The 20719-nt window shown below is 49.6% G+C and overlaps 1 protein-coding gene across 2 annotated transcripts in view; it reads left to right on the top strand.

Moving 5' to 3' along the window:
• The first annotated feature begins 10637 nt into the window (after window positions 1-10637).
• mrpl45 (mitochondrial ribosomal protein L45) overlaps window positions 10638-20719 on the top strand; it is a 48833-nt gene continuing 38751 nt past the window's right edge. Inside the window, exons 1-6 of one of the 2 annotated variants that reach the window (XM_085966190.1) lie at window positions 10638-10783; window positions 12085-12286; window positions 14382-14499; window positions 17068-17166; window positions 18463-18511; window positions 18709-18858. In XM_085966190.1, coding sequence (XP_085822316.1) covers window positions 10709-10783; window positions 12085-12286; window positions 14382-14499; window positions 17068-17166; window positions 18463-18511; window positions 18709-18858 — 693 coding nt within the window. In that variant the 5' untranslated portion in view covers window positions 10638-10708. The remainder of the gene's footprint in view (window positions 10784-12084; window positions 12287-14381; window positions 14500-17067; window positions 17167-18462; window positions 18512-18708; window positions 18859-20719) is intronic. The other variant, XM_085966189.1, reaches the window with a different exon arrangement.

The following is a 20719-nucleotide window of genomic DNA, read 5'->3' on the forward strand; positions in this document are numbered from 1 at the left end:
TCACAACTCTCTGTGTGAAGAAGTTTCTCATGCCCTCTATTCTAAACCTCTAATGCAGGTACAGCAAGCAATTAGGAAGGCAAATCGTATGTTAGCCTTTATTGCAAGGGGGTTGGAGTATAAGAGTAAGGAAATCTTACTGCAATTATATAGGGCCCTGGTGAGACCACACCTGGAGTATTGTGCACAGTTTTGGTCTCCTTACCTAAGGAAGGATATACTTGCCATAGAGGGAGTGCAACAGAGGCTCACTAGATTGATTCTTGGGATGGGGGGATTGTCCTATGAGGAGAGATTGCATAGACTAGACCTATATTCTCTGGAGTTTAGAAGAATGAGAGGTGATCTCATTGAAAGGTATAAAATTCTTAGAGGGCTTGACAGGGTAAATGCTGAGAGGTTGTTTCCCCTGGCTGGAGAGTCTAGAACCAGGGGTCATATCTCAGGATAAGGGGTCGGCCATTTAAGACTGAGATGAGGAGGAATTTCTTCACAGAGGGTGGTGAGCCTGTGGAATTCTCTATCCCAGAGGGCTGTGGATGCTGAGTCGTTGAGTATATTCAAGGCTGAGATCGATAGATTTTTGGACTCTAGGGGAATCAAGGGATATGGGGATAGTGCGGGAAAGTGGAGATGAGGTCGAAGATCAGCCATGATCTTATTGAATGGCGGAGCAGGCTCGAGGGGCCGCATGGCCGACTTCTGCTCTTATTTCTTATGTTCTTACACATAATCTTGTCTCTTTCTTGACCCTTCAACTTCTGGAAGCAGTCTGCCTCTACTTAACCTGTCCCATTCTTTCGTCATTTTAAACACCTCTATCATATCACCCCATAATCTGCATTGTGCTAATGAAAAAAAGCCCCAATTTCTCAAGTCTTTCTTTGTATTCGTATTTCCTCAGACCAGGCAGCATGCAAGTGAATCTGTGCTGAACCCTCTCCATTGCCTCAATATCCTTCCTACAGTGTGGAGCCCTTGATCGAAGTTTTCAGGATATTAAGAGGAACAGATAGGGTAGATAGAGAGAAACTATTTCCGCTGGTTGGGGAGTCTAGGACGAGGGGGCAAAGTCTAAAAATTAGAGCCAGACCTTTCAGGAGTGAAGTTAGGAAACACTTCTACACACAAAGGGTGGTAGAAGTCTGGAACTCTCTTCCGCAAATGGCAATTGATGCTAGATCAATTGTTAATTTTAAATCTGAGATTGATAGATTTTTGTTAACCACAGGTATTAAGGGATTTGGGGCAAAGGCGGGTAGATGGAGTTAGGTCGCAGATCAGCCATGATCTCATTGAATGGCGGAACAGGCTCGAGGGGCTGAATGGCCTCCTCCTGTTCCTATGTTCCTACACACACAGTGCTCGAACTGAGGTCCCATTTAGGTTTTATCTAGGCTCATCATTACCTCTTGGCTTTTATATTCTGTATTTGTGATAAAATCTAGAATGGCATTAGCTTTGTTTAATGGCCTTATCAACCTGAGGTGCTGCCTTTAATGTCCTGTGAACCTGCCCCTCCACCACTAAATCCCTCTGCTCTTCCACAGCACCAAGCCTACTCCCATTCACTGTATAATTACTGCTGTTATTACTTTTTAACCAAAATGTACAAAATCTATCACCTCACACTTACTGACACTGAATTCCATCTCCTGACTTTTAGCCCCAATCCTCCACCTTATCCATCTCCCTTTGTTACATCCACTCTGCACCCCAGACCGTGATGAGCTAACTCTGCATGTTAAAGGGATCAAATCTGGTACCTTCCTAATGTTTAACTGGAGGAAGTTAAGACTCTGCTAATATCCTTCTGTCCTTGCCTGAGTGACCAACCTGCATTTTATTTTTATTTATTCACGGGATGTGGGCGTCGCTGGCAAGGTTGGCCTTTATTGCCCATCCCTAGTTGCCCCTTGAGAAGGTGGTGATGAGCCGCCTTCTTGAACCGCTGCAGTCCACGTGGTGTGTTGTAGTGGTTTGGTACAACTGAGTGTCTCGCTGGGCTATTTCAGAGGGCAGTTAAGAGTCAACCACATTGCTAAGGGTCTGGAGTCACATATAGGCCAGACCGGGTAAAGACGGCAGATTTCCTTCCCTAAAGGACATTAGTGAACCAGGTGGGTTTTGTACAACAATCCGGTAGTTTCATGGTCACCATTACTGATACTAGCTTTTTATTCCAGATTTATTTAATTAACTGAATTTAAATTTCCCCGCTTGCCGTGGTGGGATTTGAACTCATATCTTCGGGTCATTAAGTCCAGGCCTAATACATGACTGTGAAGAGTGTTACACAATCACCCTTAGAGTACAGGCTGAGCGAGAGACCCACATTAAGACAGACCACCCATGTTCAAGGGTAGGCTAGTCCAAGAACATGTCAAGAGTAGTTACCAATGGAATGCAAGCACTGACCTGTTGAATATCTCCTGTTTTACAGTGTTTAGACAAGCTGGCGGTGCATGAAGTCAGCGAGTTACATTTCCCATTTTTAGTGCCTGGCGTTTTGTCTCTGCTTCCAAGCGAACATTTTTATATAATCTCGCAAAGCTTTTGAATTAATTGCATTTGGCACTTTGCAGACAACGAAGTGATTTAAAAAAACAAACCCATTCACATCGTATTGCAGAGCTCACCTCAGGCTGCAGCGCAGTGTGTGCGAAAACCTCTCACGAAGTGAGGTGGGCTTGGGGTCTCCCGATCAGCGCAGCGAGTCAATGCATTGTTATAACAACAGAAAATGCTGGAAAAACTCAGCAGGCCAGGGCAACATCCGTGGAGAGAGAAACAGAGTCAACATTTCAGGTCGAAACCCTTTGTCAAGACTGAAAAAGCACAGGAAATGAAACAGATTAAAAGGCCAGTTTGTGGGCTGGGAGAGAACAAAAGAGAAGTGAAGAGACATTAAGAGGTATTCAAAACCAGATGAGATGGTGATCGGACTAGTGGAGACAAAAGACGGCTCTAGATTAGGTGTGAAATGCGCTGGCAGAATGGGAGACAGCTGCCATGTGGGAGAGAGAAAAAGGGGGAAGGGCACAAAACAAAGGTGTGGATAAAAAATATATTAAAATGTAATAGGGGCCGAGGTTATGATCTGAAATTGTTGAACTCGATATTGAATCCGGAAGGCTGCTAAGTGCCTAATCGGCAGATGAGGTGCTGTTCATCGAGCTTATGCTGGGTTTCCGTGGAATTGTTATGCATTGTTATGTTTCATTTCCTGATTTTTTCTCAGTCCTGACGAAGGGTTTCGACCTGAAACATTGACTCTGTTTCTCTCTCCACGGATGTTGCCTGGCCTGCTGAGTTTTTCCAGCATTTTCTGCTGTTATTTCGGATTTCCAGCATCCGCAGTATTTTGCTATCGCATTGTAATGGCGTTGAGCTAAAGAAAGTCGCGGGAGTCCAGCTTCAGTCCCCGGTCTGCGCTGAGGTAGGGGATCTCAGCTAGAGGTGCTATAATTCAGTGTTTCTCAAACTGGGGTCCACGGACCCTGAGTCTGCAGAGACATCCCGGAGGCGGCCACAAGAAATTTCAAGCCTGCTCCTCTTTGTAAAACCGACACCTGATTCAGTTCTTGCGAATTATTCCCAACGGCTCACAGAGACCCACGGCTCTCACTCACTTTGCAACGAGCGCTCACCTGCCGCTCGAGCCGGTTTCTCTCCCTGTCACTGTGGCCCTGCGCTGTCCTCACGATGCGAGGTCAGAGCGCCAGCGGGGGCCCTTCGAACACACGCCTGAAGATGTTCACGCAAACACGTGCAATCCCACAGTGCAGTTACAGAAGATGCCAGTAGGACAGTGTGGCAGTGAGTCACGCTTCCAGCAGCGTCCCAGCTGGTGCACAGGTCCTCGTCGACTCACTCACCCTGACCAGCCTGCTGACGGCTTAAAAACTGTCCAGCACCAAGTGGCAACAGTGGCCATCTGTAGCTGTGGAGTGCCCAGAATTGGTGTGAGAAGCGGCCACACCCAGCTCACTGATATACTAAATACCTGTTTTCTTTAAAAGCATTATTGAAACACTCTTTGACGTAAGAAAACTACGAGGCACTTGGTCTAAGCATTAAACAAGGCTTTAATCAACTGTTTTACAACATGGAGGTCTAGTTGTGTCCTTCACTAGTTCCTGTTAAGAATGTCCTGCGCAAGCTGGGCCTGTGCCCGAGTATTTATACTCTCCCTGGACAGCGCCACATGTAGGCCACTCAGTTGATTCATGTCACTCTTTATGTGCAGCTCTTTCATATTATGAGTATTATAATTTCGATGGGGGGTGTCCGTGATTACTAATTGATTTGAAAAGGCGTCCTTCAATCAAAAAAGTTTGAGAACCACAGCTATTATTGATCTCAGTATCTCTTATATGTGCCACTGGGCAGTGCTCTCACCTCTGGAGTCAGGAGGTCGTGGGTTCAAGTCCCGCTCCAGAGACTTGAGCACAAAATCCAGGCCGACACTCCCACTGCAGTACTGAGGGAGCACCGCACTGTCAGAGGGGCAGTACTGAGGGAGCGCTGCACTGTCGGAGGGGCAGTACTGAGGGAGCGCTGCACTGTCGGAGGGGCAGTACTGAGGGAGTGCTGCACTGTGGGAGGGGCAGTACTGAGGGAGCGCTGCACTGTCGGAGGGGCAGTACTGAGGGAGCGCTGCACTGTCAGAGGGGCAGTACTGAGGGAGTGCTGCACTGTGGGAGGGGCAGTACTGAGGGAGCGCTGCACTGTCGGAGAGGCAGTACTGAGGGAGCACCGCACTGTCGGAGGGGCAGTACTGAGGGAGCGCTGCACTGTCAGAGGGGCAGTACTGAGGGAGTGCTGCACTGTGGGAGGGGCAGTACTGAGGGAGCGCCGCACTGTGGGAGGGGCAGTACTGAGGGAGCGCCGCACTGTCGGAGGGGCAGTACTGAGGGAGCGCTGCACTGTCAGAGGGGCAGTACTGAGGGAGTGCTGCACTGTGGGAGGGGCAGTACTGAGGGAGCGCTGCACTGTCGGAAGGGCAGTACTGAGGGAGCGCTGCACTGTCAGAGGGGCAGTACTGAGGGAGTGCTGCACTGTGGGAGGGGCAGTACTGAGCGAGCGCTGCACTGTCGGAGAGGCAGTACTGAGGGAGCACCGCACTGTCGGAGGGGCAGTACTGAGGGAGCGCCGCACTGTCGGAGGGGCAGTACTGAGGGAGTGCCGCACTGTCGGAGGGGCAGTACTGAGGGAGCGCTGCACTGTCGGAAGGGCAGTACTGAGGGAGCGCTGCACTGTCGGAGGGGCAGTACTGAGGGAGCGCTGCACTGTCGGAGGGGCAGTACTGAGGGAGTGCCGCATTGTCGGAGGGGCAGTACTGAGGGAGTGCTGCACTGTCGGAGGTGCCGTCTTTCAGATGAGACGTTAAATCCAGGCCCCGTCTGTCATTTCAGGTGGGCGTAAAAGATCCCATGGCCACTATTTCGAAGGAGAGTTCTCCCTGGTCTCCTAGCCAATAGTTATCCCTCAACCAACATGATTAAAAATCAGATTATCAGGTCATTATCTCATTGGCCTGTTTCTGTGTTTTACGTAGTGTGCACAGTAGTTAGCCCAGGTGTAGTGGGGAAGAGAAAGTAATAGTCATATTGGGAGGGTTAACAGCCCAGGTGTGCAGATGTATCTCCAGTGTGTCTATTCCTGGAATGAGGTAAATAATCTTTTCTTTGTTTTCCAATGTAAACTTTGAGAGTTGATAGTGTTACATCGCCACCTGCTGGATTTAATCAGCAGTATCAAGAGATAATCCAGAACTTCGGGTCCCCACGGGTGAGTACGCGCTGGGTACTCACGCGTAGGCCCAACGAAAGTGCTGGTTTCGTGCATGCACTGCGCATGCGCGGGAAACCGGAACTTCCGTTCCTTTAAAGGAAGGGGGTCAGAGGTCGAACGCGTGCGCCGGAGAGGCAGCGCGTACGCCTGGAACTTCCGATTTCTTTGCAGGTTTCTCCAGGAGGGTAAGTCTCCAGGAGCTACGCTTGTAAAAAGCAGTCGCAAGGCCTGCTTTTAACAAGGTAAGTGGTGAATTAAAACTAAAACTTTTTTTCCACAGGTTTATTATTTTTAAATACTTTAAAGAAAGGTAAGTTTATTTTTAGCCCCGTTAGAAACTGTAATTAATTTTTTCAAAAATTTAAATTATTGTTTAAAATAGTTATTTTATGTAATTTATAGTTATTTTAAAAATGTGATTTAAAAAAAAAATTATTTGAAGTTTTGTGATGTTTTGGGGCTGAATTGTATTCATAGGATTGACAGCTCTTCCTGTCAAATCTGTGAAGAGAGATTCCCTGCTCCCATTGGCTCTCCATGGCCCACGTGATCCCAGGGGACGCTTTGAATTAACTGCGTCCCTGGGATACGCAAGCACGGCGCGCCGGCAGCTGGAGCAGGCCCAGGATCGGAATCCCACGCGGGCCCACAGCTCAACGGCCGGCGCGCTAGGTAAGTGCAGGTTGGGGGGCTTGCACCCGTGGGAAGCCCCCGACCCGAATTTCTGGGCCAAATTGTTGCTTTGGATGTTCACACTCTGTTCTCCAGTTTGACTTTGTCAGTTGACTGTTGAGCTTGGGTGCATGGCAACGGTAGCAGAGTGGTTACGTTACTGGATCAATAAGCCTAGCTTAATAATTACCGCGAGCCGAGTTAAAATCGCACCATGGCAGTTGGGGGAATTTAAATTCAGTTAATTAAATAAATCTGGTATAACCTAAGCGCCCATGGGTGAGTCATGGCAGCTGGCTGTTCAACTGCATGGGGCAATGCAGGCAAACCTGATCCTTGCACAACGCTTTCTCCTCCCCAGCCCTCAGATCTGAAGGATTCCGCTTCTTTTCAGACCAAGTGATGTTTCCTTCTCCCCCTCCACCCCACTTAGTTTGTATCTCAGGGCAGCAATAACACCAGCAGAACAGTAGCAGAGTGGTTATGTTACTGGACCAGTAATCCAGAGACCTGGAGTAATAATTTTGGGAGACATCAGTTCAAATCCCACCAGAGCAGCTGGGGAATTTAAATTCCGTTAATTAAATAAATCTGGAATAAAATCTAGTGTCAGTAATGGTGACCATGAAACTACCAGATTGTCATAAAAACCCATCTAATATCCTTTAGGGAAGGAAATCTGCTGTCCTTACCCGGTCTGGCCGATATGTGACTCCAGACCCACCGCAATGTGGTCGACTCTTAACTGACCCTCTGAAATGGCCCAGCGAGACACTCAGTTGTACCAAACCGCTACCAAGAAGTACCTTCACCTCACGGTGTGCAGTGGTTGAAGAAGATGGACCACACAGTCTGGCGGCTCACCACCACCTTCTCAAGGGTAATTAGGATGGACAATAAATGCTGGCCTTGCCAGCGACGCCCACATCACGAATCAAAAAAAAGTGGGAAACAAAAGGAGAGCAAGAACTGCACCGCCATTTTTTGCTACCCACGATAAAATCACAATTCCCCTGTATTGTTTCATATCGTTAATAGTAAACAAGGCTCAGTCGTCCCATCAACATTCCTGTATAGGTGGCGCCTTTGGTGTTCATGTCTGGAGATTAGTGGAAAGTTTCTCAGGCAGATTAACAGTCTTGTGACATGAACACTCCTTCCAGGGCCGTAACCATCTCTATACCAGCCGAGAGGGCGATTACTCCTCTACGGCAGGAGGCTTTTATGGGATCCCACAACCCATATGACGAGTGAGGGTGACCTGCACCCACGGGACGTGAGGCCCTCCCATCCACCACTTTAAACATTCACTCCCTCCACCACCGGCGTACCGTGGCTGCAGTGTGTACCATCTACAAGATGCACTGCAGCAACTCGCCAAGGCTTCTTTGGCAGCACTTCCCACCCGCGACCTCTTCCACCTAGAAGGACAAGGGCAGCAGGCGCATGGGAACACCACCACCTCCAAGTTCACCTCCAAGTCACACACCATCCTGACTTGGAAATATATCGCCGATCCTTCATCGTCACTGGGTCAAAATCCTGGAACTCCCTCCCTAACAGCACCGTGGGAGTACCTTCACCACACGGACTGCAGCGGTTCAAGAAGACGGCTCACCACCACCTTCTCAAGGGGCAACTAGGGATGGGCAATAAATGCTGGCCTTTCCAGCGACGCCCACATCCCATAAAAACTGATTTTTTTTTAATGTGAGGTAATGCATTTGGGGAGGGCTAACAAGGCAAGGGAATACACATTAAATGGTAGGACACTGAGAAGTGTAGAGGAACAAAGCGACCTTGGAGTGCATGTCCACAGATCCCTGAAGGTAGCAGGACAGGTAGATAAGGTGGTTAAGAAGGCATACGGAATACTTGCCTTTATTAGCTGAGGCATAGAATACAAGAGCAGGGGGGTTATGCTTGAACTGTATAAAACACTAGTTAGGCCACAGCTAGAATACTGCGTGCAGTTCTGGTCACCACATTACAGGAAGGATGTGATTGCACTAGAGAGGGTGCAGAGGAGATTTACGAGGCTGTTGCCTGGACTGGAGAATTTTAGCTATGAGGAAAGATTGGATAGGCTGGGGTTGTTTTCTTTAGAACAGAGGAGGCTGAGGGGAGACTTAATTGAGGTGTATAAAATTATGAGGGGCTGAGATAGAGTGGATAGGAAGGACCTATTTCCCTTAACAGAGAGGTCAATAACCAGGGGGCATAGATTTAAAGTAATTGGCAGGAGGTTTAGAGGGGATTTGAGGGGAAATTTCTTCACCCAGAGGGTAGTGGGAGTCTGGAACTCACTGCTTGAAAAGGTGGTAGAGGCAGGAAACCCTCACCTCATTTAAAAAGTACTTGGACATGCACTTGAAGTGCCGTAACCTACAGGGCTACGGACCAAGAGCTGGAAAGTGGGATTGGGCTGGAGAGCTCTTTGTCGGCCGGCACGGACGGATGGGCCGAATGGCCTCCTTCCGTGCTGTAAATTTCTATGATTCTATTCCTTTCTCCCTCATGTACTTATCGAGCTTCTCTTTAAATCCATCTCTGCTATTTGCCTCAACCACTCCCTGTGGCAGCGAGTTCCACATTCTCACCACTCTCTGGGTAAAGATGTTTCTCCTGAATTCCCTGTTGGATTTATTAGTGGCTGTCTTATATTCATGGCCCCTAGGTTGTGACTCCCCTACAAGTCTCTACGTCTACCCTATCGAATCCCTTCTTCCCATTCTTTCGCCTATTTGTAGTGAAAAGAAGTTTGGGAATCTGAAATGAAAAGAAAAATTCTTGGAAATCCACAGCATCTGAAAGAGAAAGGTGGGTTAACATTCCAGATGTGATGTTTCATCAGCAAGTTCCACACGGTAATCAACTCCCTCATCTACATTTTCACTGATAATATCTGCAGGTATGAAATTAGCTTTCACATGTGCGCTGATGCTACCCAGTTCCATCTCCATCGCTTTTTGTGACCCCCCTCAAATGCCGCTGTAGTCTTAGATTGTTTATTTGTCATTGTCTTGAAAGAGTCACAGTTTGCTCCAACTCAGCATCTGGAAGACCAAAGCCACTGTGTTTGATCCCAGCCAGAATCTCTGCTCCCCAGCCGCTGTCTCCAACTCCCTCCCTGTTCACTCTCAGACTGTTTGCAGTTGTGGACTCTGTTTAAACCCTGAGCTGAGCTTTAAACCTCATTCTTTCCATTACCACGACTGCTTGCTTCCCCCTTCCCCAACACTGCCCACCTCTGCCCCAGACTCTCAGATAGTGAAAACCCTTATACATTGCACTCAGTCCCCTCATCTAAATCATTAGATGAAGGCTGACCTTTTCTTTCAGATGCTAACACCGGTCCCTAATTTTCAGCTTAACCTAAGCATAACCAGGACCGCCTATTTCCACCTCCGTAACATCGCCCGTCTCCGCCCCTGCTTCAGCTCATCTGCTGCTGAAACCCTCATCCATGCCTTTGTTACCTCTAGACTTGACTATTCCAATGCACTCCTGGCTGGCCTCCCACGTTCTAACGTACGTAAACTTGAGGTCATCCAAAACTCTACAGCCCGTGTTCTAACTCGCACCAAGTCCCATTCGCTCATCACCCCTGTGCTCGCTGACCTACATTGGCTCCCGGTTAAGCAACGCCTCGATTTCAAAATTCCCATCCTTGTTTTCAAATCCCTCCATGGCCTCGCCCCCTCCCTATCTCTGTAATCTCCTTCAGCCCCACAACCCTCTGAGATATCTGCGCTCCTCTAATTCTGCCCTCTTGAGCATCACTGGTTTCCATCGCTCCACCATTGGTGGCCGTGCCTTCAGCTGCCTGGGCCCTAAGCTCTGGAATTCCCTCCCTAAACCTCTCCGCCTCTCTCTCCTCTTTTAACATGCTCCTTAAAACCTACCCCTTTAACCAAGCTTTTGGTCATCTGCTCTAATTTTACCTTAGGTGGCTCAGTGTCAATTTTTTTTGTCTTATACTCCTGTGACGCACCTTGGGACGGTTTACTCCGTTTAAGGCGCTATATAAATACAAGTTGTTGTTGTTGTAAATCTCTTTTGCAGCGAACGGTGCTGCTGCACTCCCACCAGAGAGGGCGCTCCGGGCAAGGGCAGGCTCGGGTCCTCCACCTTCCCGTCAGCCCCCGGATCCTCCACCTTCCCGTCAGCCCCCGGATCCTCCACCTTCCCGTCAGCCCCCGGGTTCTCTACATTCCCGTCAGCCTGCGGGGTGGGAAAGATGGCGGCGCCCATGGGCGGGCTCCTGCGGGCGGTGGAGAAGCCCCTGGGTCGGGGCCTGAGCGCTGGCTGGCAGGTAGGTCGGGCGGCCTCAGAATCACCGGGGGCGGGGGAGGGGGACGGGTGGATAGAGGCCGGGAGCGGGATGGTAACCCGCCGACTGCCCGAACCGCTCGGCTTTCAACGGACAGACTCTCCTATTTGACCTCTTGTCAGTGTCCGTCCGCCCGCCAAGGCCTTGACTCCCCTGGGCTGGGCTCGGCTCTCCAGCCGTTCACTCTGGTACCTCACCTAAGTGCCAATGCGTGAGTCTTGACAGCAAATTGGCAGCTGGCTATTCGACTGCATGGGGCATCGCAGCCCTCGGGTCTGAAGGATTCCGCTTCTTTTTAGACCGAGGGATGTTTCCTTCTCTCCTCCACCCCACTTAGTTTTGTATATCCTGGAGGCAATAACAACAGGGCTACGGGAGCACAGTGGTTCTGTTACTGGACTAGCAATCATAAGAACATAAGAAATAGGAGCAGGATTCGGCCCTTCGAGCCTGCTCCGCCATTCAGTGAGATCATGGCTGATCTTCAGCCTCAATCCCATTCACCGGCCCTATCGCCATATCCCTTGATGCCCTTACTAGTCAGAAATCTATCAACTTCTGTTTTGAATAAACCCAATGACTGAGCCTCCACAGCCCTCTGGGGTAGAGAATTCCAAAGATTCCCCACCCTCTGTGTGAAGAAATTTCTTCTCCAGAGATTTGGACTAATAATCCAGCGACATGAGTTTAAATCCCACTACGGCAGCCGGGCAATTTAAATTCAGTAAATTAAATAAATCTGGAACTAAAAAGCTAGTATCAGTAATGGTAACCATGAAACTATCGGATTGTTGTAAAAACCCATCTGGTTCACTAATGTCCTTTAGGGAAGGAAATCTGCCGTCCTTACCCGGTGACTCCAGACCCACAGCAATGTGGCTGACTCTTCACTGCCCTCTGAAATGGCCCAGCAAGCCACACAGTTGTAGCAAACCGCTACAACAAAGTCAGTGCTTTTCCTTCCTGGAGCGCTGAAGGACGTAGGCGGAGCGTTAGTGGTGTAGTGCTGCACAATGACCTGTGCAGCGCTGCCGAGATCCGAGGCGCCTTCCCTCCCTTAAAGGGAAGGGCCATCGGTGCAGGCTCTGCATTGGGATGTTAGAGAGAGATGGGACGCACAGTGGAGCAGTAAAAATGCAAATTGCAATGAATGGCTGGAGGAGGTTGTAGAGGTAGACTGTAGAGGGATTTGTGAACAGCCAGTGTCTCATCCAAATCTTCTAGAGAAGTAAATTAATTGCAAGTTTAATGGTAATGCAATGGGATATTTGTCTGACTGATAGGTTTGCCTGGGCCTGGAATCACTGCTTAGTCCTGTGAAGCTGTGCGCCCCTGTTACTGTCATTACCGTGAGAACAAAGAAGAGGCATTATGTTCCACCACGTAAACAGAACAACTCTGATGATCCGGAGAAAATAGCCCAAGCTGCGGGACTGGTGATTCGGCAGCAGTACATGGAGCGGTCCATCAACATATCGTGTACAGGTACAGGACAACCATCACGAGCAGCACAAGGCATGCACTGCATGAGCTGCAGAAAGAAATTAAATTGTATAGGAAGAATTGTGGACGATTGACCTTTGACATCGAGGAAGGTTGCGATGATCTCACGATGGTTTCTTTTCTGTATCTGGGGTCTGTTAATTTTTAGTTGGAACGAGTGACCCAACTTTCTCCCCGCTCCTCTCCTCCCCTCGCCTCCAGCAGACGTTGACCCACACTGAGACACCGTCCCGCTTGTACCGGACACCCTCCAGTACCCCTCACCCGAGTGACCCTGGGCATTGAGGGTTGGCAAGCAATTTGATCATGAGGGCAGCTCAGTGACCGAGTGGGTAAATTCACTGGCCAGTGTGACACTGAACCATACGCACCAGAAGATCGCCAGATTTCATAGAATCTTACACCATTTGGCCCATTGTGCCTGTGCTGGCTCTCTTTAATAGGCCTGTCCAATTAATCCTGCTCCCCATAGTCCTGCAAATTTTTCCTTCTCAAATACATGTCCAATTCTTTTTTGAAAGTTAGCATTGAATCTGCTTCCACCACCCATTGTACATTCCAGATCATCGTAACTCGCTACGTTAAAAAAAAAATTCAACCTCCTCCACGGCCAATTGCAAAGGGAACAGACTCATTGTTACACAATTGGATTAATCTTGAGTGTTAGTGAAACGGCCTTTTTTCCACCATCGCTGATATTTTTATAACTAATAAATGAAAGTGTTCAAAGAAAATGAACCCCCCCCCCCTCCACAATTTTGTTTAACGCCCCTCTGATTATTCTCCTGGGTTTGCTCGCTGCAGTGTCCTGGAGACTGGTGTTTAATTTTGGAAACTCCAGGGGCAATTCTGGAGAGTTGGTAACCCGAAGCCCTTGTCTTAGGCAGGGTGGCATCGGGGAGAAAATCAGCCAGAGTCTCTGCTCCTCTTCCCCATCTAGTGGCCAATACCAGAAGTGCATGTGTGTGCGGATATTGGGTGAGGTCAGGATCAGGCCGCGCTGCGATGCCCTCCATGATCAAATGGCGCACAATATCCAGGCACGTACGTGGAGGGTGACCACTTGGGCGGGAGGTACTGCAGGGCGGCTGAAGCCTTTGGGGCAGTGCCGGGGCGCAGTCCCAAAGAGGAGGGAGAAAACTGATCAGTTTTCTGTTCTTGCTCCACAATTGGGAAATATATTTTTAGTGTGAAAGCATTTTATTATAATGGGGCTCATTATAAAATTGTGTTTCATTTTAACATGTGTTGCCGGCTGGTGTGGTGGGTGCTGAGTCTCTGCCTTCAAGAGGGTGCTGGACCGGTTCCTGAAAAAAAGACAGACTTGCATTTCTATAGCGCCTTTCACGACCACTGGACGTCCCAAAGCGCTTTACAGCCAATGAAGTACTTTTTGAAGTGTGGTCACTGTTGGGGAACGCGGCAACCAATTTGCACACAGCAAGCTCCCACAAACAGCAATGTGATAAATGACCAGATAATCTGTTTTTAGTGATTGGTCCCAGGACACCGGGGAGAAGTCCCCTGCTCTTCTTCGAAATAGTGCCATGGGATCTCTTAACTCCACCTGAGAGAGCAGACGGGGCCTCGGTTTAACGTCTCATCTGAAAGACGGCACCTCCGACAGTGGAGCGCTCCCTCAGCACTGCACTGGGAGCGTTAGCCTAGATTTTTGTGCTCAAGTCTCTGGAGTGGGACTTGAACCCACAACCTTCTGACTCAGAGGCGAGGGTGCTGCCCACTGAGCCACAGTTGACGCTGACTGGGGCAGAGCTCACATCATACAGAAGGTCAGTGTCTTTATGGGTAACAACGGGTCCCTGTGATCTCCTGGTCTGGTTTCCATTGTCTCCGAGGGGGGGGTCAGAGAGGAATTTTCCAGAGTACTTTTTCCCCCTTATTGGACTTGGTTTTTTTTTTCCTCTTATTTTGCCTCTCCCGGGAGATTATAGGCTGGAGGGTTAGTGGTAGGAAGTGACGCTCCGGCCGGCATGGTGTGGGGCCGGCTTGGCGGACCAGCTGGTCTTTCCCTGCCCGTTAGTTTTGTATGTTAACTGCGTTGTTTCTGTTTCTGTAGCTGGAATATTCGATCAGTACATTCCACCTGAAGGCGATGCTCGCATGTCCTCACTGACAAAGGCGGGACTTAAACAACGTGCCGAGCAGATCAAGCAGAGTGCGTCCTCACAGCTTGCGTAAGTTGCCGTTGGGCATTCTCTTTGAGTGATAAAGTGTTGTACGCCTTTGCCTCGCTGCGTTTGGGACTTGTGTTTTCTGGGTACGTCACGCTCGTTGTAAAATGGTTGACCCTGTTGGGCCAGTCAGGTTATCTGAAGAAAGGCTAGAAGGGTGGGGACCTGCTGACTGGTTTGTGACCCTAGTTCAGTTCTTTGCTACCTTGAACTACTATGTTTGTCATACATATTGGACACTGAGGTAACTGCTAGGAATCCGAGTTGTGTATGTTAACATATGTATCAAAGTTCCACAATAAATTGAATTTGCAAACAGTAGATGTCTTGAATCACATAGCTCAGTGGGTCACAGTCTCACCTCTGAGTCAGAAAGTCGTGGGACAAGTCCCACTCCAGAGACTTGAGCACGTAATCTAGTACTGAGGGAGCGCCGCATTGTCGGAGGGTCAGTGCTGTGGGAGCGCTGCACTGTCGGAGGATCAGTGCTGTGGGAGCGCCGCACTGTCGGAGGGTCAGTGCTGAGGGAGCGCCGCACTGTCGGAGGGTCAGTGCTGAGGGAGCGCCGCACTGTCGGAGGGTCAGTGCTGAGGGAGCGCCGCACTGTCGGAGGGGCAGTACTGAGGGAGCGCCGCACTGTCGGAGGGTCAGTACTGAGGGAGCGCCGCACTGTCGGAGGGGCAGTACTGAGGGAGCGTTGCACTGTCGGAGGGGCAGTACTGAGGGAGCGCCGCACTGTCGGAGGGTCAGTACTGAGGGAGCGCCGCACTGTCGGAGGGTCAGTACTGAGGGAGCGCCGCACTGTCGGAGGGTCAGTACTGAGGGAGCGCCGCACTGTCGGAGGGTCAGTACTGAGGGAGCGCCGCACTGTCGGAGGGGCAGTACTGAGGGAGCGCCGCACTGTCAGAGGGTCAGTACTGAGGGAGCGCCGCACTGTCGGAGGGGCAGTGCTGAGGGAGCGCCGCACTGTCGGAGGGGCAGTGCTGAGGGAGCGCCGCACTGTCGGAAGGGCAGTACTGAGGGAGCACTGCACTGTTGGAGGGGCAGTACTGAGGGAATGCTATACTGTCGGAGGGGCAGTACTGAGGGAGCGCCGCACTGTCGGAGGGGCAGTACTGAGGGAGCGCCGCACTGTCGGAGGGGCAGTACTGAGGGAGCGCCGCACTGTCGGAGGGGCAGTACTGAGGGATCGCTGCACTGTCGGAGGTGCCGTCTTGTGGGTGAAACATTAAACCGAGGCCCCGTCTGCTCTCTCGGGTGGATGTAAAAGATCCCATGGCACTATTTCGAAGAAGAGCAGGAGAGTTCTCCCCGATGTCCTGGCCAGTATTTATTCCTCAATTAACATCATTAAAACAGATATATGGCCATTCATCTCATTGCTGTTTTTGGGACCTTACTGTGTGCAAATTGGCTGTGATGCGCTTTGGGACGTCCTGAGGTCGTGAACAGCACGATATAAATACAAGTCTTTCCTTCTGAACAGCGGAGAAGTGAAACAGTTGGATTACACAGCGTGTAGCTGTGTGGCTTTATCAGTGGAATTGGGCCAAGTAGACCGAGATACAATACTCTCATTCGGCTATTACAGTTCACCAGAAATACGTTCAGGAAGACTCAATCCACGGGGACTTGTCCCAGTTTCAGAATTAATTAATGTTGCTTTCACAAACTCAATCAGGGATACCTGAAGGTGAAAAACTGGATGAATAAAAACATCGCCCTGGTGGAGCAGCTGGGCTGGTGTCGAGCTGTATTGGGCTCACAGTATATGGTGGGAGGAGGCCTGTGTCTCACCTGAGCCGTTATTACCTGGTTATCATTAGGGTGCAAAAGGAAAATAAACGTCATCCTCCGGGTCCATTATCTGTCTGATTGTGAGCTCACAAATACGCAAAGTCAGAATGATTCACCGACTTTCCTGAAGGCTCTGTGCCAGTACATCTTGTGGTCAATGGGCTCTTTTTTTTTCGTGTGCGGGCCCTTTAACTGGCGGCGCAGCCTGTTCAAATGTTTGTGCATGCGCGGTTATTTCCACGTTGAGCGGCCTGCGCGGGACCTCCAGGCTGCTGTGCGGCCACACAGCTCAGCGGGAACACTGCTTGTGGTGCCGCACACATCCCCAGGTTCATTTCCCGTGGTGGTCGGATGAGGGAGCTACGGTTTGCCTGAATGTCCCCAGGCTAGGGAGGGGAGACCGCAGCCAGCGTTTCTGTTTGCTCTCTGCTGCCTGCTGCTGGAAATTGCATGTGTTGTGGAAATTGGGTGAATCCAGGAGTGGGCTTGGCTGTGATGCTGCCCATAGTCGAATAGCCTGCTGACGCTCGTTGCCCGGACTCATATACGAAGAGTAGGTACATGGAAGAGGTCCTGAGAACTATTGGTGTCTGGAATCTGCGAAATTAAAGCATCATGGATAAAGCAGGCAGAATGGGTCGATACTGTGCCATGATTGAGCTGCGACTGATGAGATTATTGGAATCCTTTTATTCCATCTTAATGTCTTCATTCATGGCCGACAGGGAGGTCACTCTTCAGCAATGGCTACTAATGGTCTTTTTTCTTTAACAGAGTCCGAAAGGTGAAAGAATACGATCCTGAATTCAAAACAAAGGACTTTGCCTCGAAGGCCCAAGATATTTACATAGAGGCACACCATTGCCTTGTGAAGTGAGTAACGTTTCCACGGACCTTTGCAAAAAGTAAAAGTAAATGTAAGACCATTGTCCTGCGTTTCCTTGCTACAGGAGGGCAAGGGTTTTGAACAAATCATTCTACCGGGGACTGTTGCTGTGACCTGCTCCAGCTCTACAACCCTCCGAGATCTCTGCGCTCCTCCAATTCTGGCCTCTTGCACATTCCCCATGATTTTAATTGCTCCACCATTGGCGGCCGTGCCTTCAGCTGCCTGGAGGCCATAAGCTCTGGAATTCCCTCCCTAAACCCCTCTGCCTCGCTACTGCTCTCTCCTCCTTTAAGACGCTGCTTAAAACCTACCTCTTTGACCAAGCTTTTGGTCACCTGTCCTAACATCTCTTCATGTGGCTCGGCGTCAAATTTAATCTGATTACGCTCCTGTGAAGAGCCTCGGGACGTTTAATTGGGATGTTTTACTACGTTAAAGGTGCTATATAAATGCAAGTTATTGTTGATGTCCCAGTCTTGATTGCGCTGCTGAGGAGGGAATCTACAGAGTGGAAGAGAGGGTGGAGACATTCAAGACCACTGCCAGGCATCTCCTGTTGGTCAACTGCGTGGCACCATCGCTGGACAGAACACTGGGCCACCCGAGCAGCTTTTCAACTGGGGACTGAGACATGGTACCCTGGGCACGGGGAAGGGGGGGACCAACAGTTTCAGGAGAATACAATAGAGGTGTTCAAAATTATGAGAAGAAACTGTTTCCACTGTTGGGAAGGTCAGAAACCAGAGGAGACAGATTTCAGATCATTGGCAAAAGGAGGAGGTGAGAATTGTTTTTTACGCAGCGAGTTGTTGTGCTTCCCTGAAGGAAGCACAAACACAATTAATGTGATTTATAGAATCATAGAATGGTTACAGCACAGGAGGAGGCCATTCGGCCCGTCGAGCCCGTACTGGCTCTCTGCAAGAGCACTTCAGCTCGTCCCACTCCCCCGCCCTTTCCCCGTAGCCCAGCAAATTTTTTTCCTTCAGGCACTTATCCAACTCCCTTTTGAAAGCCACGATTGAATCTGCCTCCACCACCCTCTCAGGCAGTGCATTCCAGATCCTAACCACTCACTGCGTAAACAAGTTTTTCCTGATGTCGCCTTTGGTTCCTTTGCCAATCACCTTGAATCTGTGTCCTCTGGTTCTCTCTGTCCAGACCCCTCATGATTTTGAACACCTCGATCAAATCTCCTCTCAACCTTCTCTGCTCCAAGGAGAACAACCCCAGCTTCTCCAGTCTATCCACATAACTGACTTTTTAATTTTTGTTTACAGTTTTGATAAAGTAAAGTTTCACAAGTTGGTAACAGAGCGATGTTACCCGGTAAGTACAGAGTTTCTCATTCTGCGACTTTGCCCTCTACAAGTTTTAATAATATTACAATTGGCTTTTCGCCTCCTCCACAGGGAGGGAGGATTGTTCCAAGTTGCTGGAAGGGGAGGGGTCACAGAGCAGCCTGGATCGATCCTCCCTCCCGTCGAGGAACATTGACTTATCCGAATCTCTGGTCTTCCCATCAGGATATGGTGCGCGGCAACAGGTTCAAGACCATTCGCTGGAAGTTCCTGGAGTCGCTGGAGGCGCCGAGGGTCGTGCACGTTCGGTGCCCTGACATGGTCAGCAAAGGGAACCTGTACGGTCAAGTGACTGTGCGATTCCACACCCAGCAGGTATCGCTCAGCCAGCCCTGTTTAGTATAGACTATCGGGGAGCCCAGTGAATGTGAGAATCGCAAAAGCTGAGATAAGGAGACGCTGGGGTTGTTCTCCTTGGAGCAGAGAAGGCCAAGAGGAGCTTTGATAGAGGTGTTTGAAATCATGAAGGGTTTAGGTAGAGTAGATAGAGAGAAACTGTTTCCAGTGGCTGAAGGGTCGAGAACCAGAGGGCGCAGATTTAAAGTGATTGGCAAAGGAACCAGAGGCGACACGAGGAAAAACTTTTTTACGCAGCGAGTGGTTAGGATTTGGAATGCGCTGCCTGATAGGGCGGTGGAGGCAGATTCAATAGGAGCCTTCAAAAGGGAATTGGATCAATACTTGAAAGAGGAAAAATTGCAGTGATATGGGGAAAGAGCGGGGGAGTGGGACTAACTGGATTGCTCTTCGAAAGAGTGGGCGCAGACTCGATGGGCCGAATGGCCTCCTTCTGTGCTGCACTATTCTATGATTCTATTAGAACGACAGCTGGGCGTCTGTTACAGTATAGAAGAAAACACGGCAAGATAGCCAGTCGTACTTACCGCTTTTAATAGAATTACATCGAATTTACAGCACAGAAACAGGCCAGAAAATGGAGCACAAAAACCTAGCCTGACACTCCCAGTGCAGCACTGTCGGAGGTGCCGTTGTTCGGATGAGACGTTAAACCGAGGCCCCGTCTGCTCTCCCAGGTGGACGTAAAAGATCCCACAGCCACTATTTCGAAGAAGAGCAGGGGAGTTCTCCCCGGTGTCCTGGGCCAATATTTATCCCTCAATCAGCATCACTAAAGCAGATTATCTGGTCATCATCACATTGCTGTTTGTGGGAGCTTGCTGTGCACAAATTGGCTGCTGCGTTTCCTACATTACAACAGTGACTACACTTCAATAAGTACTTAATTGGCTGTAAAGCGCCTTGGGACGTCCGGTGGTCGTGAAAGGTGCTATAGAAATGAGTCTTTCTTTCATTCAGCCCATGTCAGTGTTTATGCTCGACACGAGCCTCCTCCCATCCTACTTCATCTGACGCTATTGGCATAACCCTCTATTCCCTTTTCCCTCATGTACTTATCTAGCTTCCCCTTAAATGCACCTCTGCTATTCACTTCAACCACTCCCTGTGGTAGTGAGTTCCACACTCTAACCGCTCTCTGGGTAAAGAAGTTTCTCCTGAATTCCTTATTGGATTTATTAGTGATTATCTTCTATTGATGGCCCCTAGTTTTGGACCCATGATCCAATTATCCCCGCTCTTAAACGACGCTTCACCCAAAGTTTACACTTGGTTTTCTACTGTCCGTGTAGCGATTGACTGGCAAATTGTTAAGTCTTGTGCATGATGTGTGCTTCTTGTCAAGATCGCAGACAGATCCTGGGCTACCCGCCTCCTGCAGCTCCCCCGTGAGCCATCGGAGGATTAGGTCATTTGTTGGTGTTCAGAAACTGGAATTTTCGCTGTGACAAGTGGAATTTTCCACCTAGTTTCTCTCTTCACTTAGTTTCCAAACAGTTTTAAGACTCCACATTTAAACGGAGGTCACCGTGCAGACGAGCTGCCTGGGTCATTGGCTCAGACTCCCTTTGAAGGAGCCTATGGTAACACGCTGCGAGAAATGATGACCTTTCGATCAGCAATGCATCCATTAAGCTAAAGGTGCTTTGAACCAACGTGCGAATGGAAGGTGTCAAATGCCTATTGAGGGCTTAAGTTGTCAGACTTAGAAACTATGGGCCGGATATTCCGACCCCCACGAGTGCGTACGAGGTGTGAAGCGCATGCGCTAAAACCCGGCACTTCCGATCTGTCGAGAATTCTCTTGACCGATCCTCCG

Source organism: Somniosus microcephalus, chromosome 24 (assembly GCF_052327205.1).
Source record: "Somniosus microcephalus isolate GS21.2 chromosome 24, FLI_Smic_1.0, whole genome shotgun sequence".
Lineage (NCBI taxonomy): Eukaryota > Metazoa > Chordata > Chondrichthyes > Squaliformes > Somniosidae > Somniosus > Somniosus microcephalus.